This window comes from Beta vulgaris, chromosome 4 (assembly GCF_026745355.1).
Source record: "Beta vulgaris subsp. vulgaris cultivar EL10 chromosome 4, EL10.2, whole genome shotgun sequence".
Classification (NCBI taxonomy): domain Eukaryota; kingdom Viridiplantae; phylum Streptophyta; class Magnoliopsida; order Caryophyllales; family Amaranthaceae; genus Beta; species Beta vulgaris.
In genome coordinates this window covers 62,683,053-62,709,806 of record NC_079205.1, presented here as the reverse complement: position 1 = coordinate 62,709,806, position 26,754 = coordinate 62,683,053, and the positions used below count along the sequence as shown (strand labels likewise).

At 32.0% G+C, this 26,754-nt stretch overlaps 4 protein-coding genes across 4 annotated transcripts; 2 read left to right on the top strand and 2 right to left on the bottom strand.

Moving 5' to 3' along the window:
- Positions 1-3,637: 3,637 nt before the first annotated feature.
- LOC125497095 (F-box protein At1g30200-like) lies at positions 3,638-5,265 on the top strand. Its single transcript, XM_048643739.2, is given in 1 exon segment — positions 3,638-5,265. A coding segment is annotated over 1 exon segment (1,158 nt). The 5' UTR covers positions 3,638-3,863; the 3' UTR covers positions 5,022-5,265.
- Positions 5,266-8,019: 2,754 nt separating this feature from the next.
- Positions 8,020-14,847, bottom strand: LOC104890066 (uncharacterized). The gene is made up of 9 exons (XM_057394536.1): positions 14,738-14,847; positions 12,862-12,948; positions 12,184-12,301; positions 10,466-10,597; positions 10,302-10,346; positions 9,675-9,718; positions 9,329-9,445; positions 8,563-8,617; positions 8,020-8,466 (listed from the first exon to the last, which is right to left on the bottom strand). Exons 2-9 carry the CDS (start codon positions 12,946-12,948, stop codon positions 8,450-8,452), a joined length of 615 nt encoding a protein of 204 aa, XP_057250519.1. The 5' UTR covers positions 14,738-14,847; the 3' UTR covers positions 8,020-8,449.
- Positions 14,848-18,007: 3,160 nt separating this feature from the next.
- Positions 18,008-21,986, top strand: LOC104890067 (probable magnesium transporter NIPA6). The gene is made up of 9 exons (XM_010675426.4): positions 18,008-18,317; positions 18,410-18,466; positions 18,772-18,862; positions 18,964-19,124; positions 19,216-19,343; positions 19,774-19,911; positions 20,510-20,602; positions 21,099-21,222; positions 21,416-21,986. Exons 1-9 carry the CDS (start codon positions 18,191-18,193, stop codon positions 21,553-21,555), a joined length of 1,059 nt encoding a protein of 352 aa, XP_010673728.1. The 5' UTR covers positions 18,008-18,190; the 3' UTR covers positions 21,556-21,986.
- A 521-nt stretch (positions 21,987-22,507) lies between these two features.
- Positions 22,508-26,709, bottom strand: LOC104890069 (annexin D8). Its single transcript, XM_057393796.1, is given in 7 exon segments — positions 22,508-22,695; positions 22,698-22,713; positions 22,829-22,918; positions 23,138-23,350; positions 24,574-24,792; positions 25,161-25,306; positions 25,978-26,709. Coding segments are annotated over 7 exon segments (945 nt in total). The 5' UTR covers positions 26,051-26,709.
- Between the last annotated feature and the right edge of the window lie 45 nt (positions 26,710-26,754).

Below are 26,754 nucleotides of genomic sequence, written 5' to 3'. Positions count from 1 at the left end.
CAAAAATTATTTTTCAGCAATAATATCAAACCCACCTAAGAAAGTAAGAATAATCTATCAACTCAAAAAGAAGAAAAAAAAAAAAAGAATAATCCATTCATATGACAGTATACCCATTATCTCTACGGGGAGAAGTTTTAAGCATTCTTTTATGTAGATTTCTTCTTCTATATCCACTTATACTTAAAAGAGTTGATATGATCTACATATATATTTTAATATTTGTTTATGTTACAATTGTATGACATTATTGAAAAAGAATAATAAGATATAGCTTAAAGAAACTTTCGAAAAGGTTGGACGCACTATCATTTTAAAAGTTATGAAAAGTGAAATCAATTAGTGTAGGAATGTGCATTGTCTTGTAAGAGACGGTCTATTTTTAAATTAAAATTAGGTAATGATAAACCTAATACTAAAAGAAGAATTTGCCCAATAGTAACTAGGTTAATTTATTTCGATGACTTGTTTAATCCATTTAGAAACTAGGTCGACTTTTATATTAAAATTAGACCGTCTCTTTTAATAAATTTCAAAGATTGGATTACCTATGTAGATTATTATTATTTTTTTGAAAAATACCTATTCTTTCCGTTCAAAATGTAAGACATTTACGCTTTACGAAAAGTTGCTTTGACTATAAATATTTTTTATAATATGATAAATAATAATTATAAAAATCATACTATTGGATTCGTATTTAAAATACTATAATAACATTATACTTTAAAATTTTCTTTCAACATATATTGAGAGTAATTAACCGTCAAAGTTCGAGCCTGAACATCGTACATACCTTGTATTTTAAAATGGAGGGGGTATAACCTATGCATTGTGGTTATTTAATTTCAAAAATCTTTCATAAAGTTGGAGAATAGAAACATTCCAATGTACATGTAACCTAGCCCGTCCAATATGGCACGAGTATCTTTTCATTTATCTACAAAAATAATAATAAAAATATGGTACAATCATCTTAAGCAATTAGCATCTCATAGTTTCTTTATCAACAAGAAAAGATAAGGACAAAAGTATATGATATCTTTTTGAGTTTTGATGTGATACCTAGCGGTAAGAATCAAGTATGAAATAAATACTAAGGCAAAAAAAAATATAGGTTTGGATGGTTCACGATATATCTAAATGTATGATAATATTTCGCAATAATAATTTGTATATTTATTTTTCACATGTTATCATATGGAGTATGTGTATTAAGAATGGACTTAAGTTGGGCTAAAAACATGATGAAGAAAGTTAGGAATTAAGGATATAAAATGCCTAGAAGAATTTGAGAAATCCAAGTCGAAAATGTCAAGATATGAATTCGAATATATCAAATATAATTCAACATATAACCAAGATGTTATCCATCTTGAAAATTAACGGAATTTTATATTTAAATAATTATATTCAATTTGAGCACACAAACTAAAAAAATCACAAACACTATATGGAGAATAAATTTATAAGATAAACCATATGATGATAGTAAGGCGAGTAGTCTATTAGCCTTATAAAGTGAGTAACTCTATGGGCATGCATGTTAGGCGCAAGTTTTTGAGGTAGCTTTTAGTGTTTTGACTCAGTCAAAACACTAATCAAGAAAACTATGAGTGGTTGGTTAAGTAGTGGTATGAGTAGCTTTTAGTGGTAGAAGTAGTGTTTTGATAGTGTTTATCAAAAACTATAATTTGTAGCTTTTGGAGTAGTAGTGGTCTATGAATTTTATATTAAGGTTTTATTTGAGTTTTTGACTAAGTATTTGTAAAAGCTATTTTGACAACTTGTTTTATTTGAACATCAACATGTTATACCGCTAGCTACTTTGACATCTAACAACTAAAAGCTACACATCAACCACTAACAGCTACCATTAGAGCTAACAACTACTCTCACAGCTAAAAACTACCACCATAGCTACTGTTGCCGAACACGTCCTATCATCTCTTATAAATTTGGGACACGCACTCACATATGTTGTTGGGAAAGGTTATGTTTCAACAACTTCATTTATTTCTAGTTTTAATAATTCCTATACCTAAATTCTTGTTTATTTGGATGTAAATAGGAACATGCACTCAAATAAATAGTGATTAAGTACATGTAGAGGATGACGCACCTTATTGAGTTCAGAAGAAGATGGACTAAGTTTAATTTAGATTTTAGGGTGTATGCATAATGCATTATTAAAGTGGCCGTGAAATGTGAATATGGATGCCCTTATCCACTGTCTAAAGAATAAGATGCCTCATCTAAAAAGACAAGCCGCCACGTCTATCTTCCACCAAAACACGAGTAAAATACATGAATTATGCCTTCTTCATCACTTGATATGAAAACATGGGGCCTTGGGGAATGAATTTACAAATTAGACAGCACAACTTTATAAACAAAAAAATTATTATTTTCGTACAAAAAAGGGCAAGGTCCACAGAATTAATGATAATAATTAATAGTAAACATTAAATTTAAAAAGATGAAAAAGTCATATATAGGTGTAGTGAAAGTTTTACTCAAAAAGTGTTGGAAGTACGAAAGTGGTGTATGTATACAGTGTATCATTGAATTATACTCATTTTCCTTTCACATTTTAAAGTCAAAGTAACAAATGTTACTTTAATTATAGAAAATTAGAAATAGGTTGGTCTTGTTGGATATGAGGGCTCAAAGCTATAACTCTATAAGGATAAACAAAAAATTAGGAAAGATTGCATGTATAAAAATTATAAAATTGTTGTGTCATGATATGATTAATACTGTTTTGAATGTAATGTATGGAGGATTTGGAATGTTTAAACATGTTTATATTAAGTTGTTATTCAAATTTAGTAGGAAGACTATCATATAAAAATACTTGTGCGTAAAGGTATATATGAATCATGAATGATGAAGTCGGAGTGTTACACAAACTTATATATGTGGCTATACCAAAGTTTTATTGGAGGGAACATGCACTCGATTTATGCTCACATACCAACACGACATAAGTTAAATGAATGAACTAATGTACTTAAAACAACAAATAAATTACATGATCCGTTTATCTTAGTTTTACTATTTTGACTTTTGGCAATATTACAAATTCTACTTTGATTATATTATATACTTTTTTTTGGTTGCCCGGCCACCCGATTCATCGGAGACTTGCTCCGACTACATTCGGGTCCGATTCGGGTTGTACACCAGGCTTTGGTTGATGAGTCTCCCAACAAAAGCTTCTGCATACGGTGAGGCTCGAACTCGAGATCTCACTTAAGCGACATCAAGCTGCTTACCACTTGAGCCAACTCTCTCCGAATATACTTGGTTGTATTCCTATTTACGCTATCCATTACTAATAGATAGTGGTTATCATGAGTCAGGTCGGACTTTGGCAAAAGAAAGTGGCCTGTTCGGGCAAAAACTGCAAGTCGGGCCAAAAAAATTCACGCCAAAATCCGATATTTCGATCCGCGAGCAAGAAAAACGTGCTCTAAATCCGCTCAAAATTAAGCCGGACCGGACAATAGGCCGGGCTAATCTTGATTACCTCTACTAAAAGGTGGGAGTGGGACCACCCAAAAATTCCAATTCCATCATATACATGTAAACCCGTTGGCCTAGTATTTCAACGTGTCTAATTTTGCGTCAAACCGCGTAGCTAATCAACACGACAAAAACCTCCCACAAAAAACCACGCTCACCTCACAATAAAACCACCATTTTATACATATCCACTTCTATATCATCTCCTACATAATCCACAATTCTTCTTCTATCTTTCTTCACTTGCAAAACCAGAAAAAAAAAAATACCCCTTTTTTTTTTTTGTCTCCTTAAACCAGATCACAAAACAAATCTCAATTTCAATTTCAATTTCCATGGCAGATTTATCCTACAATCAATCAATGATTGAAAATGAAATTGAAGGAATTGATTACTTTGATCTTATTCCAGACCCAATTCTTCTATTAATCATCAACAAACTTTTTGATGCAAAATCTTTATGTCGTTGTCTCCTTGTTTCAAAGAGATTTTCTTCTTTAGTCTCTGAAGTTGATTCAATTTCAATCAAAATGAACAACAATCTTCCAAAATCAAAGAAACCCATTGAAGATTCTTCAAAATCATCAACTGGGTCGAAGAGTTTTCTCAAAAATCCAATCTTTAAGTTCATCTTCAAACCAATTCATCTTCTTCAACAAGCGATTTTGAGTAAAAAGATGAATTCTTTATCCAAAAATGTTGGTGGATTGGATATTTTGAAATGGGTTGTAAATACTTTGAAGAATTTCCAAGATATTCAATCAATTAATCTCGAGCTCCCTGCTATGGCGGTAAATTGGGATTAATAAGAACATCCATTGTTGAAATGGGAAGCTGAATTTGGTAAAGAATTGGAAAATTGTGCAATTTTGGGTGCAACTTCAATTGTTGAGAGAAAAGAGAAAAAAGGGTTAGAAATTGATGAAGGTATTGAAAATGATGTACAAGTTTTTTCTGATGATGAGTTAAAATTAAGGATTATATGGATAATTTCTTGCTTAATTGCATCATCATCAAGGCATAATTTGGTGAAAAAAATGGTGGGTCAATGTCCAAAATTAAGCAAAGTTGTGATTTCAGATGCAGGAAAACAAGGGAAATTAAGTATGAATCCAAAGCAAATTAAAGATTTGAGAGATTCAATCAAAATTACTAGTACAATTACAAACAACAATGATAAAATTGAAAACCCATCATTGGAATTAACACAACAATCAACTTCAGAAGTTGCAGCAGATTCAATTTCAATGGTTTATGCTGGAAATTTGGTGATGAAATTATGGTATGTGAAAGAATTGGAATTACCAAATTCTGGGAAAATTGTGAAAGGTGCAACACTTGTTATGATTAAGCCTGAAAAGAAAGTTGGTGGTAATGTTGAGGAGAGAGAAAATGAAGTTTTTAAAGGTGAAGAAATTTTTGAAGAAGCTGCAAAAGAATTGTTCAAGAGAAAAGAAAGAAGAATGTATAGATTAGAAATGAATTCATTTTGAGGGTTTTTTAATTTACTGGTAAATTTTCCATTTGTTGCTTATAGTTTATGCAACTTTTTTTATTTTATTTGATGATTTTTGTAGATTGTAAATGTATATTAGAAAGTTCTGTTTCATTTGGTTAATTACTAAATTCATACTACTATCTTGGATAGAACTATAGAAGTAGTATGTGATAAAATCATGAAATGTAAGGTTGAATTTTGGATTTACACAATACATTAAAATTTTACATGTTGATGAATTTCGATTCTCTATGTGTACCTTGTAGTTGGGGAATGTGTGTGTAAAAAATGTACATGATGTAGACCAAATGCAACCAATATGCTATTGTAGATTACTAGATTTATTGTAAGAGATCATTCATCATATATCGGTATTATGTGAATTATACACCCAAGACTAGTTATTATTCGTTGGTGCGTACTTATTTGTGCATTTGAAATTCTCTTTTTTTTTTAGGTTCATTTTGTTCATTTGGATGATTTTAACGATGAATGAAAAAATAGTTTTGAATTTTCGTTCATGGTAGATTCGGGTGTATGATAATTTGTTTATATAGTAGGATCTAAGTATACAATCAAGATTTCTTCTATTTGTTTGTTAAATATCATTTTCGATTAAATTTTGTATAATTTGGAGTTAATTTCATTTTTTTAGTTTAGTTTTATGCTTAGTGCAGCTTAGTTTAGATCGGTCAAAATTACTCCTTTTGTCTTATAATATAGTGCTTATTTCTTTTTTACATGGTTTTCACGATGAATTTTGACATTTTATATATTCAATACTTTATTTGAAAAATATAAAAAGTTAGATATTATGAAACTATAAATCTAACAAGATTCACATGAGTATATTTTCTTGTATATATTAATGAGAATATTTGGTCAAATTTTTAAAAGTTTGGCTTACCTAAAATAAAGTAGGATAGGGTAGTAGCATATAGTAGCAAAGTTGGTTAAAGTTTGTACAGGTGCAAAGGCTGTATATATACGGGTGTATGTAGTGTATTTGTTACTATTAAAATGTATATTATTACTAAATATATTACAAATTTATAATGTTCCGGCTGATAATTTTGTTTTGAATAGTTTATTCTTTATCTTTGTTTAAAAAATCTGTTTTATGAAATTTTCTTTGTTTAGATTTGTATGAATTCTTTGTTTGAAACTAAAAAAAAGAATTGCATTTTTTTTCTTTACATTATTATATATTAGCTTCATATTATTCATCTTTACCATTTTTCTACTATTGATTTAACTAAATTTTTTGTCGTTTTTAATTATTTAATTTATTTGTGGAAAAATAATATTATATGTTCATCCCTATCATATAATAAAATTCAATTTGAAATATAGTATTTCAATCATTTATGTATTATGTAAATTTAAATATCATTAAATAACAAAATAGATTCAAAAACGATTGTGAATTTGTAATTTTTTTTAGTAACAGTATACATTTTAGTATTAATATATATATAAGATATACTTCCTCCGTTCCATAATAAGTGAAATAAGTGAAACACTTCTCTAAAAAAGCTCTCACAGAAAAGAGAGAAGTGTTTCACTTATTATGAAACGGAGGAAGTATATTTTAATAGTGACACTGTAACACATACGTTCATTATATATATGATCTATATCCACTGAGTGTATGTTTATATCTCTCTTGTACAGGTGATACATTCAAGACCTATTATTATTCGCCCTCGAATTATACACTTGCACATCATATAACATTAAATAGATACATGTTGAGATATGTGGATTTTTCCATGTGTACTTTGTAGTTGGGAAGAGTGAGTTCACATTTGAATGGATGTGCATACTCCATAAGTCCATATGACGTGGAGAAACTATGATGAATCTTTAAAGATTGAGATAATTACGTACCGACGTAAAGAAGAATACACATAGAATTTTCTAGGTACTCAATCCGCAACAAGTTGTGATTTTCTTGAAATAATTTAAAGTTGGAATTATTTATATTAATTTTTTTAATACTTTTTGAGTTATAGGTTATTCTGATTGCATAATAAGTTAATTCGAAATCATTTCACATAATATAATATTTGCCTGTTGAGGGCTTGACTTGAGAAATCTAGCAATATTCTTAACTGTCTTCTCTCAAGAACACCATAAGGTTGATCATGCCAATGGCCGAAGAAGGCGAGGGTGTTCGGGTGGTGTCATGGAGGTGATAGCAACTTCAGTGGTGTCGTTTGCTCTTGAGCTGGCTGGTGGCGGCGGAATCATCCAGGACAATAGAACTGTGGTCCAGAAAGTCTTTTCCACTCACCTTGGCATTTGCATACCTTAAAAGGTATAGATGATTACAGTATGCTATGGTCTAAAAGCAGTAAAAGAGATAGTTCAGAACTTGATAGTGCAATGTACGACCTGACATAGAGCTTAGATTGGCGTTTTATAGTGAGATGCCATTACAAAAAATTTGGTACCAAAATAGAGTCATTATGGATGTTAATGATATCAAAGCAACTCTTACTCGTACGAAATGACTCTATTTTGGTATCACTTTGACTTAGCTTTAGCACCAAAATTTTAATGAGACGCTATCTTGACATTTCACTACGAGTTATCAACACTTTCTCTTCAAGTATTAATAAACGAGGTTCTTTATGGATGAATATATCATATCACGCTCAAAAGTTACTGAAAAGCATGCATCAGAAACTGGGATAATAACATTATCATAGAAAAGCAAACATTATCTAGTTTATTTTGGAGCTTGCCCCGTTTTTGCAACAAAAAGAATATGATGTAAACCCTAACATACGGCTTCATATACATCTTTATTCTCTGGTGCAAGCGATGTCCAAGAAGCTGCCAGGTGAAGACTAAATAGGCCAAGTCAGTTATCTACAGTTTAAGATAAGGAAGCTGCAAGCCCTGGAGCCATATCTTGTAGTAGTTGCAAACTATGTCTGAAAGTAATGTTACTTTTCATAATAATGTGACATCTGACCAGAAACCCATTGAAAAAGAATATAACATGAAGAATTCAGCAAGTTTATGGCATAACAAGTGAGATTTAGAGTGAGGAAACAAAACCTCATTCACTTTCCTGACGGTATATCCACAAGTGAAAAACATGCTGTAAGCCGAGACTGGCTTCGCTGGTTTAGTGTAACTATCTTAAACTACTAGATGATATCTAAACTTAATCTAATATACCGCATTGGCTCATTGTATTCATCTTCAGTGTGTGATGAATTCCTAAGACTTTTATTTTATCAAAACTAATCTAATAACCTAGTAAGTGTCAATTTGAACCTATACAGTGATTCCAGGTGGAAACTCCGTTAACAGTAAGCTGTGAGAAAGAGGAGAGATTCTTGACCATGCAAAAATGGAGTCGGCAGTTCCTTGATACCCAGAAAACACACCATATGCTTGAGCCGATTACTACATGGCCGCTTCATCTGCAATACAAACCACAATTAATAAGGCTAGAAAGTTTCTAATAGAGTTTGAATTTCTTTGTTACATTACAGTTACAGATACATGAATTTTCTTACCATCACCGTCACTGGCGACGTTGTAGTCATCATCATCATCATCAAAGTTTTCACCCTGCAAAGTACATCACAGTCACAAATCAAATTAATAATATGAATTCTCAGGATTTTAACTCAGGCTCTTTTAACATGCTTTTGCACAAAGATAATATGAAAATTAAATACATAAATGTAAAGCAAGTTCTACAATACATTAAGCCAGCAACGCCTATTTCGACTCATATTTATTGCCTTCAGCCACAGCTGAAATACATCTCATTATCTTTTCTACTCATCTTTAACCGATCTCCTGGATCTCCTGTTTCTCCTTGTTTTACTTGAGTGGTTGCCAACCACCCTCCTTTTTCTCTCCCCCTCTTTCACTCTTGAAGAGGATATTTTGACATGACTTATATGCAATAATATTCAAAACTAACGCAATTAGACAACTCAAATTTATAGTTCACAAGCAGACACCCTGGCTGTCCTATCGAGTTGCAAGTATTAGATAAGAGAGCATATTCACAAATAATAAAAAATTGAACATAAGGATCGACAAACTGAGCTACCACAATGTCAACCCTTCTTTACTTTTGAATGCATGCGATGATATTTTTACTCTTAAGTCTTTATAGGTGCATCTGTCTCCATCCAAGTAAAGGCCATGACAGGGAAAAAAGAAACAGACATCTTAGATTTTTCTGGACACCAACCCATGCACAGAGTTTGCTAAGTGAATGATTAAACAGGGTATACTTAGATAGATAGAATGGACAGAGAAGTGAACCTTTCCATAGTCATCATCACTATCGACCTCATCTTCCTCTTCCTCCTCTACATCCTCATCTTCTTGTTCGTCATCTTCACCTTCTTTCTCTTTCTTGCCTTTTTTGTCTTCATTATTCTACGCATTTGAAATAATCAAGATGTACTTATCAATTAGTGCAACACAAGAAGGGGATTTAACAGCAGTAAATTATCAGTGTGCACTTGACTTTTGAACTTCTAAAGCTCAGATATCTTAAACTACGAATACCTATAAACTATAAGCAGAACAAAATTGATTTTTCTGAGCTGTCTGCAGCTTTTCCAAAGGATGATATAGACAAAGTAACAGTCTTTAAAAAACTTACTTGAAGCTTCTCCAGATCCTCCAAGAAATCCAGCTTTTGAAGGTCTGCCACAGAAAAATCACAATTACCAACATATATAGATCTGATAAAATGGGACTGGTAACTGGAAACCAACACAGGTCTATATCAGCTGGAACACTATGCCTTAGCAAATGACAACCAAATAATTCGTGCAGTGTGATACAGCTAGGCAATGGGATGATGCAAGTAAGCAACAGCTACACCTTGGCAACGTGCAATACATGTTACCCCCTGTACCTCCATCTTGAATTTTTCATCCTGTCTTGTTCAGAAGAGGGAGGAGATCAACGGATTAACAGTCTTAACGCAGCAGATAACAATGTGAAACAAAGTATCAAACAGGCCCCAACTATTGAGAAACGAACGGCACAAGAGCCTTTCCATAGTGGCATATTGCAAAACCAGGAGGTTAGCACCTTTTAAAACATCCTTGGTGATAGTGAAAGAGAAGAATTGGCACTTCAGAGCTTGCCAAGAAACTAGTGAGCAATTGAGCAGCCAGTTGCCCTAAAAGTGACCAGAAAACTAAAAACTTGACTAATGAATATTGAGCAGTGACATGTTGACAAAAAACAGTAAATTAGCGAAACTATCTTAATAAAGTACCTCTTTTTGGATTCCATTGCACCTTCCTCTTCCTGCATTTTGTGCCTGTAAAGTAAATTGTCAAACAAAGTAATAAATAAAGAGATCGGTTATATTCGAATCTGAAGAAGTATGGACATCATAAACTAGGTTATTTTCCTTTTCAACAAAAGGTGTTCACTGACCTTGAACAAGCTCTAGAGGAAAATATCCAGGTTCAAGTTTTAGATAACCAGAATTTGTAAGTGACTCCCGTCCGAATCTACTATTACCCTTGACCTTATCAGAGTACCTCTCAATGTCCACGGTTTCTTCTTCTGAGAAGACAACCCACAAAAAATAAGGATATTTAAAGTATAGCAAGTAAATCTAAACAATTCTGTTTTGGAGCAGAGTGGAGCTCCGAAAAAAGCAGCAGAAACAATTAGAATGTACATATATATACTGATATACATAGAGGACATATATTATGCAAACTCCATATGATATTTCAGTATAACACCCTCCCCTGCCCAAATAAAAGGAGAATGTCTGCTTTTTCACCCATATTTGCTTGCAAAGTATCGAATGACTACATATAGGCTGTGCTCAAAGTAATTATGATTCTTCATCCAACAAATAGGCATAAATGCACAATCAAATTTAATTCAAGCTTTTGTAATTGTGATCCCTTCTATTTCAAATTTTGTAATTGTGATCCCTTTTATTTCAAAATATGAAAGGTTTTCTCATCTAAAATCATTAACCAAATGAAAAAACCTCACATTGAAACCCCACCAACTAGTTGCCTCAAAAGTGATCACAATGTTCCACAAGCTTTACATCACATGAGGATCAACCATGTACTGTACTGTAGAATAGCAAGGATTAATGATATATTGTTAGAATGGAAGTCCTGATAGATGGATGAGATTAAATACTACTGCTTAGATTAAGGATTCTTGAGGGCTAATTTTGATGACAAAGGATCTCAACAAACACTGAAGCTTCAACAACTGATTGCGTGCATGAATGAGTAACGACTACCAACTATCAAGACAATTGGATGACAAAAGGAAGATATACAAACACAGAAAACCAAGTAAATTTATCTATAACTTGGCCTTGAAAGACACAGCAACCACAAACATGGTCAAACAAGGCTGAACTTCCTAAAATTCTTGGATTAATCCACTCATCCAAAGCTAGCAATTCACTCGTTCAATAATAGCAACAAGCTAAGTTAGAATTAATTATCTGAATTCATTTACATCATTCATATGTACAAACAAGCTTAAAAACTCCTTAAAGATGACGCTGAAGCCTAGAAGGTGTCCTAATGTAAAATAAATTGAACACCATTAATACTTCCATCAATTATAATCACTCTTAATATATCTGCACTAGATGACTGAACAGACCAAAACTAGTCCATTTTAGCAATCATCATGGATTCTTCAAAGTGTATATGGACTATAAAGGGGGAAAACAATGTTCTTTAAAATTCTTGTATTTAACACTGATGTCTTATCATGTATGCAAGCTAGAAGTAACTATCATATTAAGTGATATTTGAAATTGTGACCATCTTTTGGAATGAAAGGAGTAAAAGATACAAAGTTTCAGTCAATGATTTTAACTTGTTATCTACCATAAAGCCCCAATAGCTCTCAAGAGACAGAATACACAAATGAAAAGAGAGCAAAGAGGGAGGATAGGAATTATGCCTGTTAACAGCAGAAGTGAAATTATCTAAATCCCCATCACAGTGTTTTGTGGTCTTATATATGTTTTCAGGTTATAGTACTCAAGTCAAAATGTGCCGATACATACTCTCATAAGCTTCGATCTCATTGAAGTTGTACATTTTAAAATTAGAAACACAAGCACCAAAGAAAAAAAAATGCAGCAAACTAATTACTACCTGAGAATGTTTCGTCAAGGTTGTAGGGTGAGTTGTGAAAGTAATTCCGAAACCTATAATTAAGTACTGCTAATCTCTTCTCTTCAGGAACGTTGTTTCTATCAGGTAGCTCAATATCCTGTAGCCCAAAAGACCAAGAACATCATCTATCAAAAGGCTCCAGTGAGTAATCATATGTTGAGAGATATCAAACATTCTAACAGAACATATTAACGTTAGAAACAAGAGGGGGAGAGAAAAAGATATGAACACAGGTACATGAATCAAACAACTGACTAGAAAAAAGAAAATGCTTCTCTCGGCAGCACCCCCCTCCCAACACACACGTACAGAAAACTTAGGGGTATGAAGAATGTAGTCACGCGTATAATGAGCTTAACCAAAACCAGCAAGTTCTTTCAACCATTTAAAGCTATATGACTATACGTACACGAGCTAAATCTTATGTGAGCCATTTCTGTCGAGCAAATTCACATTACTAATTACACAAAGACAGGGCAGTTTCAAAAAGGTTACAGCGGGCTTAAGTGATTAAATTTTTAAAGAAAAAGATTCTGCCTTTCTGCAAAGAAAGCACCCGGCAGAAGTGATATCCATGAAAATCAAGATTCTGTTGTGTCAATTGTGGCATCCAAGATAAAAGAGACGAAAGATAATAAATCAGGTCAATTGACTCACAGGAAAAAGTACGAAAGGCTCTTGCTTTGCAAACTTGTAGTCACTTCCACCGAAACCTCTTCCACGACCTCGACCTCTAAATGCCATCTATCAAAGAAAAAAGCCAGGAACTATTAGGTTTTTTAACAAATAAATACAATCTCTACAAAGAGATGAAACCAATTAATTAACGAGATAGCAAAATGGAAGCAAAAGGCTAAACAGATCGATAAAATACACACTAGAATCGAGAAAAATTGAGAACGAGAGAAAAGTTGCAAATTGCAATAAGGGGGAGGGGGTTATACACTTTACTATGTCAGAAAGCATATAAACCATTTTGATGGCCGCATTAAAGCTGTGAGATTGGAAAAACAGGCCACTATAATACAACTACAAGCAAAAAATTTCAAAAAGCAAAAATCAAACACTTCTAATAATAACAATTCATGAAGCAGAGAATTTGGGCTCTAAACTATAGAAGCGAAGAATTGAAAAGGCACAGATGAATAAAAATCCTAATTTGAGTCCTTAGTTCCAGAAACGAATTAATAAACCGCTAGTCAATTTGAATAATAATAAGAAAAAAACAGCAAACAATTCATGAAGCAGATTAATTGGGTTCCTATAGCAATTAGAACAAGTGAAAAACAATAGATAATTATACAAGCAAAAAATCCAAAAACAAATGTTGGCAAATTCACACCAACAATTAACATTCAGGCTCCATGCTTTCAAGACCTGAGCTTCTAATGGTGGATAAAGAGAGAAAATATAGTTTGAGTGGCTGTAGAATGAACAATTTCTGTAGACGTAAAAGGGCACAAAATTGAGTGGTGGCCACTAGTGAGGAGAAAAGAGGGGAAGAAGCGTAAACCAAAGGCCGTCACTTATTTACTGTACAAGAAAATAAAAACTTGGAAAACACTGTTCATGGAGTTAGAGGCTTTAAAAGTGTTAACTTAATGATCATCATGATAACCGCCACCATCAATTCTGAATAGCTTAGATGTCCTTGATCAGGAAACATAGAGTTGAATTCTTTTCAACTAGATCATGACAAAAGTTCTTACTTTTACAACCTCATAATCAAAATCTTCAGAAAAAAAAAATAGGACGTTTTCATAAGTTAGAAATTCATAAGAAGTCATGATATTCAAACCAAAACCATTATTTTCTCATTTCCTCATAAGCTAGCACCACAAACATTACATGGATGTAAAACTTATGAGATCCTACAGACAATATCTAATATGATTCAAAATACTTTAAGCTAACAAAATCAATTTAAAGTACAATCCACATTATAGGAAAATTACTTCCAATCATATTTTCACAAGTTAGGAATGCATTAGGCATCATGATTTTCAAATTAAAATTATCACTCTCTTGTTTCCTCATCACATAGCATCACAAAGATTTTCGTTCACAAAACACAAATACGCATAACGAAAGCATACGAATTAATCGAGCCTTGATAAAAATCAACAAACTTTATCGTAAACAAAACCCCGTATATATAATCCCTTTTCTCCCTTTTCACTCTATTCATAGTCCATAAACACAAATTGGTAAAAAATTTGATAGGGGCTATAATAGTTTATAATCACCTAAATCCAGTCCCATCCCTGATTTCCAGCCACAACACTTGAAAAATTGATATGATGAAATTAAACAAGAACAAGTGAACACAAATATGCGTATCTACAAATTGTAACATAAATTTTCTTATCATTTAGTTCCATGAAACAAACAAAGATGAATTAACAAGTTATACCAGAAATTCATTCGAATCATAAGTTTATAACATGTAAATTATCCATCCCTAAAAACATGAAATAACATATATGAGATAAAGAACAAAATAAGTTGAATTCATGAAACCAACAATAACAACCGCATAAAACCAATCGCATGAATAATCACATGAAGAAGATCTTAAAAATCGCAATTCCACACCAAAATCCGCAACAAAACAAGTAGATTCATCTAAGGGACGAAACAACAACCTGCAATTCGAGCTTTGGAATTAGCGTATGAGTGACGAATTTGCGTATGAGAGGTTCTAGAGGAATTGAATTTGCGGCTTTAAAAATTATTTAAAAAGATGGTTTATTATAATATAAAAGTAGACCTAGTCACTAAATGGATTAAACTCGTCACCGAAAGAAATTAACCTAGTCACTATTGGGCTTATTCTCTTTTCAATATTGGGCTTATCATTGCCCTAATTTTAATTTAAAAGTAGACGATCTCTTACAAGACAAACTCTTGCGGCTTTTGGCGTGTTACTTTGTTTTTTTTGAGGGGATTTTGGAGTGTTATTATATTGTAGTTTAAGATTTTTCTTTTGATGCAAAACACCCGAAAATATTTTATGGAAGGTGGGTGTGGGCGTGTGGCTCACTATTTCTCTCCAATTAATCAATTAGCAACATGAATATCAAACATTGTTTGATACTCCCTCCGCTTTTATTTATTTGCTACATTTTGGTTTACACAAGAATTTAGGAGATGTCATTTTCATTCTTTTTTAGTGTACTTTTTGACCCCTTTAGCATTAAATAGGGTGGGAAAAGCGAAAAAAGTAGTACTTTTTGGTGGAAAAAGAGGGGAAACAAATATAATATTATTACTTTTTGGTAGGCCAAGTCTCCTAATAAGAAAATGTAGCAAATAAAAAAAAAACAACTTTTTTTAGAAAATGTAGCAAATAAATAAAAGCAAAGGGAGTACCTTTTAAAAATATTTTTGCCCTAATTTTTTTTTTGAGCTTTTTTGGCTCAAAAATACCTTATAAGTTATAAAATATTTCGAGATTTGAGTAACACATTGATACATTATATGCCATTTTTAACCAGAAAAGTTCAAATCTTAAATATTGACTTCTTTAAACCCCTTATTTCCCATTATCAAATTAGTTTCTATTAACTCAACTACATAGCCTTCACTGCCGACTACAATGCCTTTTGCTGGCAAGAAATCGGGGAGATAAAAGGTAGAAAGGGGGGGAGTAGTGATAAGACGCTCATCATGAGCGGTCTATCCCTATCACTTATAGGGATAAATGCGTAATTTAACAATTTAAAAAGGGGTAAAGTGGTGATTTAACAATTAAATGAAGTCAATATAGTATTAGGGAATTGACTAGGGAATGGAAATGGAAAAGAGATACACAAATAAGGATTGAGTTAACAAAAAACATGGGCTTCAAACCCACGATAGAGGTTGATTTATCAATAATCAGGGTTTCAAATACACGAATAGGGATTTGTATCAATAATCAATTATACTTTGGAGAGGAAAAGTTGAATGGGACACACAAATCAATGCAACTTTTTATCGCAGAGATCACATGTTTACTATTTTACAAACATGGGTTGAGTTAACAAAAACATGAATTTTAGAAACACACAAACAAGAGTTGATTTAACAATAACCAGGGTTCCAAATACACAAACATGGGTTCTTAATTGTACTTTTTGTGGGAAAATTTGTCAGTGTCACTTTTTGGCTCAATATTAATTTAATGCTTTTCACAATATTTTATTAATATAAATATGTTTTTTTTTCCCTGACAGAGGTGCCACACCAACCTTTTTTAATAATATATGGCTGTGAATGGTTATAGATTGCCGCTCATGATAAGCGTTTTATCGCTCCTCGAAAGGGAGGAACATAACTCCTAGCACTTGGAGCCTAGTAGGCATTAGGTCATTAAAATCATTTGGACAAGGAATTAAAAAAAAAATATTTTTGAGTTATAACTATAATTTTCAATGCTAAAATTACATGTTATTTCGGAATATTTCCTAAAGAACCTTGAAAAATAGTAATAAATAAAGGAAAATGATTTATAAAACATTCCATTAAAAAAAAAAAGAATTGAAACTTTAGTTGAATCTCATAATCTCTATTATATAAGCCAAGGGAGGAGGTAAAGCTGGCAAAATACTACCCAACCCGAAACCAACCCATTAATAATAGGGTGGGTCAAATATTTGAACCCGTTTAATTAAATGGGTCGACTTGATCCAACTCGTTTAATTAATTGGGTTGGGTCAGGTTGAAAATTCCAACCTGATTATGACCCACCTAACCCATTTATGAAAAAATAAGCTAAAAAAATCCCTAAAAAAAATTTGGAGTCCTCTACTGCTTTTGCTTATTATGACTTAGTCATTACATTTAAGGTTGAACAATTGCTTATGAAGTTTTAATGATGTTAATTTTGAACATTTGCGTTGATTTTGAACAAAAGTTATGTTGATTTTGAACAATATTATCATATGGTTATGTAATGACTTAATTTTAATTTGCTGCCTACTGTTATTTGCAAATAAATTATGTTGTTTTTATTTTTTATTTCTAGAAAAAACACGAAAAAAAATTAAACGGGTCGACTTGAAGGTTGACCCGTTTATCATAAGGTTGGGTTGGATTGTAAATTTAATTTCAACCAGTTTAAGTTAACAGGTCAGGTTGGGTCAAGGGGTTCTCAACCCGCCAATCCGTCAACCCAACCTGATCTTGACCCAACCCGACCCATTGCCAGCCCTAGGAGGAGGTGTGGTGTCCTCTTTTGAAGTGACTAAAATACCCTTTAATAATTTTAAATAATACATTTTTCATATAAAAAATTGAAAAATGAGAATCAATAAAACTTGCCATATGAATGGAATATGCAATACCATTAATAACTTGACAAACTAGATTGACACAATCAATTCACGAAATCAATTAGAATCTTCAACCAAAAATAGTTAGCAACATATCGTGATAACATAATATTTCATATTTACAAAGTTCAAACAATATGGTTTATTAACATCTATAATTGTTAAAGAACTATACTGAAGTCGCTGAAAAGAAAATTATTAAATCATCGACTAAATTTTACAGTGAGGATATTGAATAGTTTAAAATCATTCACCTTTAATTTAAAAAGATAATAACATCTACGAGAGAACCTCAATAATTTACATCTCTATCAAAATAATTTTAGATAAAAAATATGTCAATTTGTTTATAACTACATAAAATTGTCGATGCATGGATCGCGTGCATATGCAACTAGTTAGAATTAGGTGAAGAAACAAGATGAATAGTTGAGTTGGAGTACTTTGTTAGACCCATCATTATCATTGACTCAACTCAATGCATATACAAATAATTGGCCACACCCCGCGTATTTTGTTCAATCAAACGACGAAGCAAAAACACCCAACAAATTAAAAATACACAAAAGAAGGTGGGTGCCTTCAAAAACATGCTTAAATGACTTGGCAAAACAAGAATTTGGAGAGAGAGAAAAAAAAAGAGAAGAAAATTTGAATAATTTTCTTCGAAAATGGCTTTTTCCAAAGATAATGTAATTGGGTTTGGATTAGCTCTTTCATCAAGCGGTTTCATTGGAGCTAGTTTCATCATTAAAAAGAAAGGATTATGGAAAGCTGGAGCTTCTGGAATCAGAGCTGGTATAAAAATTCTATCTTTTTTCATCATTCTTGATTTTGGGTTTTTTTTTTTTGAATTATGAGGATTTTTTTTTTTTTTTAAAATTTTCCAGGTCATGGTGGATATTCATATCTATTTGAGCCTTTATGGTGGTTTGGATTATTCATGAGTAAGTGTTTTGACCTCTCTATCTATTTGTAATTGTATTTCAGAGCTAAGATTATTGTGGGTTGTTTAGTATTTTGATGATCATTTAATATTTTGGGAATGTAGAGATTTTTAATATGTGGGTTGTTCTTCAATCTGGATTATGGGCAACCATTTATGAAAATAAAATAAAATACTTCACCCGTTATGAAATAAATAAAACGCTTTTTAGGCTTTCACATAAAAGAGAGAAGCGTTTCAATTTTTTCAGGCGAAGGAAGTACTTTTTGGGATTAAAATAACTTTGATTGTGTGATTTGGGTATAGTGATTGTTGGTGAGATTGCAAATTTTGTGGCATATGCATTTGCTCCAGCAATTCTTGTTACACCATTAGGAGCCTTGAGCATTATTGTGAGGTACTTCTTATGACTTTTTTTCTCCCTCAATTAAATTTGTTCTTAAATCATATGATGATTGGATTGATTGGTGTGATAAGTGTTTAATTGATGTGGTGCAGTGCTGTATTGGCTCATTTTATGTTAAAAGAGAGATTAAACAAGTTGGGAGTCTTAGGCTGTGTAATGTGCATTGTTGGCTCTGTCATCATAGTAATTCATGCACCACAAGAGCATGCTATCACATCTGTACAAGAAATATGGAACATGGCCACTGAGATGGGTAAGTGTTTTTTGGTGTACTTGTTAGCTTTGCGCGATTTATTTGATGAAAGCATCTAACCTTATTATAGTATCTGTGGTTTTGTTTCCAGCATTTCTTGTTTATGTTGGCTCGGTCCTCGTGTTGGTGTTCATTCTGGTATTTTACTTTGCACCAATGTGTGGACACTCAAATGTGCTGGTTTTCACCGGAATTTGTTCCTTGATGGGTTCTCTCTCGGTAAGGACCTCTATTCTACTTCTTTTTTCAGAGACATTAGCTGATCTTAGAATAAAGTATGCAAAAACACCAATAATGCTCTTATATGTGTTTATTGACTTTAAGTTACTGAAAGAACAATGATTCCAAGGATTAAATCAAGTTAAATTGTTTTTCCCTTGGAGTCCAAATTCGGTTCAACTTCAATTGGCCAAATAATTACTAGTCTCATACTGTAGGCTGGAACTCCTCCTACTTTTGCTTTAAGCAAGCTATTGACTAAAATGAAGACTTCCTGACATTAAAATTTTAATGGTTCTTTAAGTTTATAAAGATTACTCGTGCTTATAATTGTGTTTATGGTATCTCTTGGAGTGCATCATCTATTTCAGAGATCTTATAACTTTCTCATAGTTAATTTGTGTCTGAAAATGCTTCAATATGTATGCAGGTTATGAGCGTCAAAGCCCTTGGCATTTCGTTGAAATTGACATTTGAAGGAAACAATCAGTTATTCTACCCAGAAACATGGTTCTTCACAGTGGTTCTCATGACATGCATCATCACTCAAATGAATTATTTGAATAAGGTTTGTAATTGAAAGCTGGTTCTCCTGGTATGATGAGCTAGTCTTATATACTTATATGTCTTTATAATATGTGGATTTCATATCTTTTTTATGGCTTTGTTGTGACTTTGAAGATGAAATCCCAACATCCCTGCTCCATTTCACATGATTGAAGCATATTTTGTTTGATAGCCAGAGCAAATCCTGTATCTGTGCTTCGAATTTAATCTTTATGTTTCAAATGGGAGAGCAAATCCTGTATCTGTTCTTCTACTTTCGAGTGATAGATGAAAGATTATGGGCAATCCCTGATCGGAGAGTCTCACATTGATCATTAAGATATAGGCTAGGGCTACAAGGTAGGTCCTAACATAATTAGTAGGAAGCCCACGTATACAAGGAAATATAATATTGCATAATATTATTCTATACTAATCAGAAGAGTATTTACATATTGACTATCAATAGACACACCATGGCTGTCGCGCTGTTGATGTTTCTTATCTACGTCATTTGTGACCTTGCATTCTGATGTACTAATCTAGATGCATGTTTAACGCATCAAAGTTCATCATCTTTTTGTAACTTTGTATAACATCTAATTTCTAATACTTTTCAGGCTCTGGATTCTTTTAACACTGTGGTTGTGTCCCCTATATATTATGTTATGTTCACAACACTAACGATTCTTGCGAGTGTGATAATGTTCAAGGTAAGTTCAGCTCATCATTTTTTCTAATTGAATATTCAGTTCCATACTCCAATCTGTCCTTCTTGAAGTAGAGTGTAACAGATGTTATGGAAAATGTAACAGAAATGCAGTCTCTAAACTGCCAATGATGCAATATAATCTTTCATTGTAGCCTGTCGGAGAAGTAGACTATCAATTATGACAAATTGGCTGTCAAAATGTACACAAAAATTAGATCTAAGAAACGCATAGTAGACTTTGTAGTGGTATTTGATAAAGAATCAACAATAATTTTCCCAGTTTGTGAAAGCATTAAGAAAGAATAAGAATAGTATAACAGAAAAGCAAGTGAAGTCGCTATGTTGTGTGATATCTGGCTGGCTGTTAACTTGAATCTTCTCGAATTAATGGATTTATACATGATATCACCGAACTAAATAAGATATGTTACTGGTGTAGTTTTTTCGTTGCTGAAACTGAAGATACAATAGTTTTAAAACATCTTAAATGTTGACAGGATTGGGATGGTCAAGATGGAGGAGCCATTGCATCAGAAATATGCGGCTTTATTGTTGTCATCTCTGGAACAATCTTGTTGCAGATGACCAGGGATATTATGGAGAAATTGCCATCCTTTAAAGGTATTCAATCATCAATCTTTCCTAGTACATGTTGGTTACAATGAAAGTTTTATAATTTATGGCTTTTCAATATATCATTACAATCTTTTTTAAACATCAACACCCTTATATTTTGTGCTTTAGTTTTCCACATAGCAGTTAGGTGAATATCCCAACTCAGAATAGGAACTAATGCACTAGTATCTCGTCACAGGTGGTTCTTATGCACCCCCAATGTCCCCCACCCTCACAGCCGGTCTCTGTGCTGGAAATGCGGAGCTCTTTAAGTGTGATTGGGGTGATGAGGAAAGTCCCGATGAAGTTCTGTTGAGTAGACAATTATCGTACAACTAAATTGCTCGCCCCCTATAGATCATCTGATCCGACAGTACTTACTTGTGAGCTCTGGACCTGCAAAAGTTGGTGCTCCCGAGAATGGTTGAGCGAGTGAGTTATTCATTGTTGTTAAGAAGAACATGGCACCAACAAAAGTGCAGTCTGCAGCCGCTTAGAAGGATTAATAGTGAAGCCTGTTGAAAAAAAGGGAATAGCTTTACTAATACTTGGAGGAATATCATCGACTGAAGTCTTGGGTTGTCTTCTTCATATACCATTGTATCTTTCTAAAATTTTGTTGCTAGTGAATCCCACATTTTGTATCTTCTCCGTGTTTGTGATCAAACATTGTATATTTGTATGTAAGTTACTGATTATTTGAAAGAATTGTTCAAATTTTGCAATCAAAGTCATATGTGGGCGTATTCCCAAATCCACAAATTCGGTTTTGCCGTGAACTTGAGGAGTTATTCTTCTTTCTTTCGGAAAGAATAACCTAAATGGAGCATTATCTTACGTCTTCACTTGAACTTATATGAATGAAACTCATTGAGTGGATCTTGTTAGCATCGGTTTCACCTTATGTTTGCACTTGATTGAATCTGATCCGTCCTAATTACATGCAATAAGTCCTAGAACTTGCGTTTTAAGATTTCAATACCTTGATTCTTTTTGAGGTTGAATTTCAAGTGTATTGCATATCTTTTGATTTTAAAGTGTAAAGAGACATAGGGGAAAAGCTTCATTGATCAAGAACATCATTTCTACAAAAGAAAAACTGCTAAAGTGCATTCAATTCTGCTATTTGGTTGGGAAACCAACTATGTTTCCATCCACTAAACATGATTTAATGCCTTAAAACTGGAACAAAACCAACCAAAACTAATGATCTAAAACTGAAGTTTTATTGCAGTTAAAGAGAATAATACCTTTAATTAAGACTAACAAAATGTTTTACATTCAATGTAAATCAATACCCTTCACTTCCTAACAAAGTTAAAAGAAATGCTTTGTAATCTCCAGAAGTATCTCCAGCTATTGCTTGATCAAGTGAAGTATTGTTCCTTTCTAGGTATAATTCCTTTATATCTTTCAAGTCGATTTCTGCTCGTGTAACGATCACACGAGTAAGTACATCTTCATCTGTTCCAAGTCCATAATCGCCTTGCGCAAGATCTTTTGAAACCGGAAGAAAAACTAGCTCTGATTAGCATACTAGCACTTGAAAATCTGTGTGTGTGTGTGGGGTGTGTGTCAAGATATTGTGATTAGTGACATCTCAAATTCATACCTTAGCAAAGTACTTTTGAGGGTAACTGATGCATTTGATGGCCACTCTTATTGTCTCAAAAAATTCATGTTCTGGGGTGCCTCTTAGAGCCTAATTAAACCATTTTAAATTACTGATTAGCGCGAAAAATCAGAGTTTTTATCCATGCTTATATTGAATATCAAAGCTTGTTAGTAGTTAATACTTCCTCCGTTCTATAATAAGTGAAACACTTCTCTCTTTTATGTGAGAGCTTTTTTAGAGAAGTGTTTCACTTATTATGGAACGGAGGAAGTATGTAAATGGAAGATGGTTAAGAGTGTATAATACTCTTGTAATAGTTGTCCCATGAATGTCCTTGAAATGGTTGAAAGTAGCCAAAAGTTGTTGCTTGCTCCTTGTAGTGATAATTCTTATGATCTCTTCATGTATAGATTTTTTATCTTGAATTTCATCATGTAGAGTGGTTGCATCTGAATATGCTAGTATCTCATCAATTTCATCACCATAGTACTTGTAAGTGCTTACAATTCCCACCAAAAACTACAAAGAAAAAAGAGTGAATTAAGTCCCTTAATTAATGATACAAACATTATACCAAAAATTAACTCCCTAATTTGAATAAATTTTCATTGTATCTCAACCTCGATATATCTTTATAGAAATTTGACGATTTTTTATATCCAGAAATCACGATAAGACTCAAATAAGCATCAATGAAAGCTAACTTAGGGCCTATTTCGGCATAAATAGCTGAACTGAACTGAATTGAATTAAGTTGAATGTAACAAATATATAGATAATATTTAAACAATAATAATATGAATATTAAATAATAATTATAATAATAAGTAATAATAATAATAATATTTTGGATATTTTTAAATGATACTCCGTAGTTATGAATAAATAATATTAAATAATAATAAATTAATAATAATAATAATTAATGATAATTAATAATAATTATTTTATTATTTGTATTAATATATTAATACTTGATGATGATTATATAATAACAATAATATATAAGAAGTAAATTATTATTACTATTTTAATAATTAGATTTAATAATATAATAATATTTAGTAATAAAAATAATGATTGAGTCGGACCACGCAAAATTACATCATAAACCGTTTTGACGCGATTTGATGGGTTTATGGGCTAAAAAACGTGGATTTATTTGTGCTTTTAACCTAAACCATGTTCCTTCTAATAGTTAATAATGAGTAAAACTGTAATAAACAAATAATATATAGAAATAATAATAATAATAATAAATAATTATGATATAAAATAAATAATAATAATAATAATAATAATAATAAGAGTAATTAGTAAAATAAATTAAACCAACATAATAATAATATATAACAAAATGGTTATAAAAGAATGGAGCTGAGTTGAGCTGAACTGAACCAAATCGAATTGATGTCCATCAAACAACTAAGTTATTTGCAATTGATTATGGTGGATCTTCTAATTTTCATAGGCCTTTCCTAAGATTATTTAATAAGTTATAAATGTTTCTTCGACTAACAAGTAAAATCTAACAATCTTTCAAAAAAAAAAAAAAAAAAAAAAAAAAAAAAGTAAAATCTAACAAGAATATCAATGTTATACGATCAATATGAAAATTCATCTATATAATATACTTATCATCATTTCTTTATCCGATCTATCTAACCTACATGACTATTAAGTTATCACGTAAATAAATATGGTAACGTAAATTAAGTTATCAAACAATAGTAAAAACATACATTTCTAACTTTTCCTCTTGTGTGAGATGCAACATCTTCTTCAAGAGCATGCTTGTAGATCTTATGATAAGCACGCTTAAGTGTAAGAAGTTCTTCTGGAGATTTGGTACAAACGATCTCTGCCACTAAATTATAATCTGGTTTTTCTTTCTTTAATGCTTCGAAAATTAGAATTGCTTCACGTTCAACAGGATCTATAACCCATTGACATATAGCTTTCTTAATTGCAAAAAATAAGATTGTAAGAAATAAAATCGTGCACGTAATTATGGGTAAGTACTAAAATAATACTCCTTCCGTCCTAAAATATAGTTCTCATTTTATGATTTCAGGGGAGAGAATGAAGAATAATTGGTGAAAGAGCATTAACTGTAACATTTTGGTAGGAAAATACAAAATTTAAGAAGCAAATAAATGATGGGATACGGTTTTTTTTAAGACAAATTACGAAAAAATGTGAAACTAAAAATGGAAATAGGAACTATATTTTGGGACACCCAAAATGAAAATGGGAACTATATTTTGGGGCAGAGGGATTAATACAATAAAATTTAGGAAAAAATCAAGGAGATTTTATTATAACAAACCTCAAAATCTCCTGAAATCTCACACTTAAGCTGATTAATGAGATCCTCTTGATATACTTCTTGATAAGCTAGTTTGATTAGCTTAATTTGACAAGACATTCGATGACCCAATAATGAAATTATTGCATTTTCATCTGTACCTAATCCTAAAGCACGAGGAAAAAAATAAAAAAGATGGTTTAATTAAGCAAAATTTGATACAATGAATCAAATAATGAAAATAAAACCCACATTTCAATAACTTTCAAGTTTTGCGAAATTATATCATACGTGAATGTAACTAAATTTAAGAAAAGGTACAACGACGCATGTATCACAAGCGCATTATACGCCATTATATATGGGTCTTGATGACTCAAGATATGTATGATATAAATTTCGAGTTCAAATCTTCCGGAGTTTTAGTAAGACTCTACAAGGTAGAGTTGTATCTGAACGTAAATTGCATCCCTCAAAAATTATAAAAGAACATTTTTACGGTGTAATCTCGTTGCGAACATGAAAATTAAATTTTTAACATAATAAGAATTGCAAATAAGGACACAAAATGGTTATTCACAATTTGATTAATATTTTTCTACCATATTTAAAACTCTATGGAAAAAAATTCCCATGTTCTTGGGATCAAAGAACATGCTAAAAGTCCCCTCAAAAAAAAAAAAAAAAAAAAGAACATGCTAAAAGAAGCTAATATTGCATGGTAATTAATGAATGTTTATAATATAAAAACCAGAAAAATAATTCTAGAAATAAAGCATTAAATTAAAAAGATTACAACAAAAAAGAAAGGCAAATGAGAAAAAATATATAAAAAAACCTCTGCATGCTTTTTTGATAACATGAGCATCATCAATAGGAGACGTTCTCTCTGGAGCAACAATGGTAGACATTTTTCTTTATTTTTTTTTCTCTGTTTTGAATGTGATTCCTAATATAAATGAATATGAATATAATCCCAAGTTATGCAGAGAAGATGTTCTTTATTTTATAGTAGTTGGTTGAATGTCCATTAATTATCACAATTATTCACAATACAAAACGTATCCTATATTTCTATTTTTGGTCAGTGAATAAATGTTTCAGTTATATATTTTTGAACCTTTTTTTTGTAAGTTATGCGTTATGTTGTAATAACGTATTAGTGATGTAGTAAGATTATACGTCAGACTTTCATGAGGTAACGTACGTACTATACATCAAAATGTTATGACGATTTTACCAAGTAAGTGTTGGTCCATTGATGATGGGACTGGTTTTGGTAGAACGGATTCGTGTTCGAATCCTCGCAACATCCTTGAGAGAGGAATGGAACCTAACCATCCCGAACTTGGCCTCGATCCGGATGTAGCCCGAAGGGTAAACCGGGTGCAAACACCCAAAAAAAATGTTATGACGATTTTAGTTTGGGAATATTCCTATTTAATTATAGGCATATGGTTCTAATGACATAAAATAATTGAAAATTTACTAACTGATGCTTGATATGGCCTTAAATAGTTAATTCAAAAAACTATCTTGAGGTTATGGGACAAATAACCCTAAGCCTAGTTTTTCTCTCTAGCCGCCTCCTTTTTTTTCCCCTTTCCCTTTATCA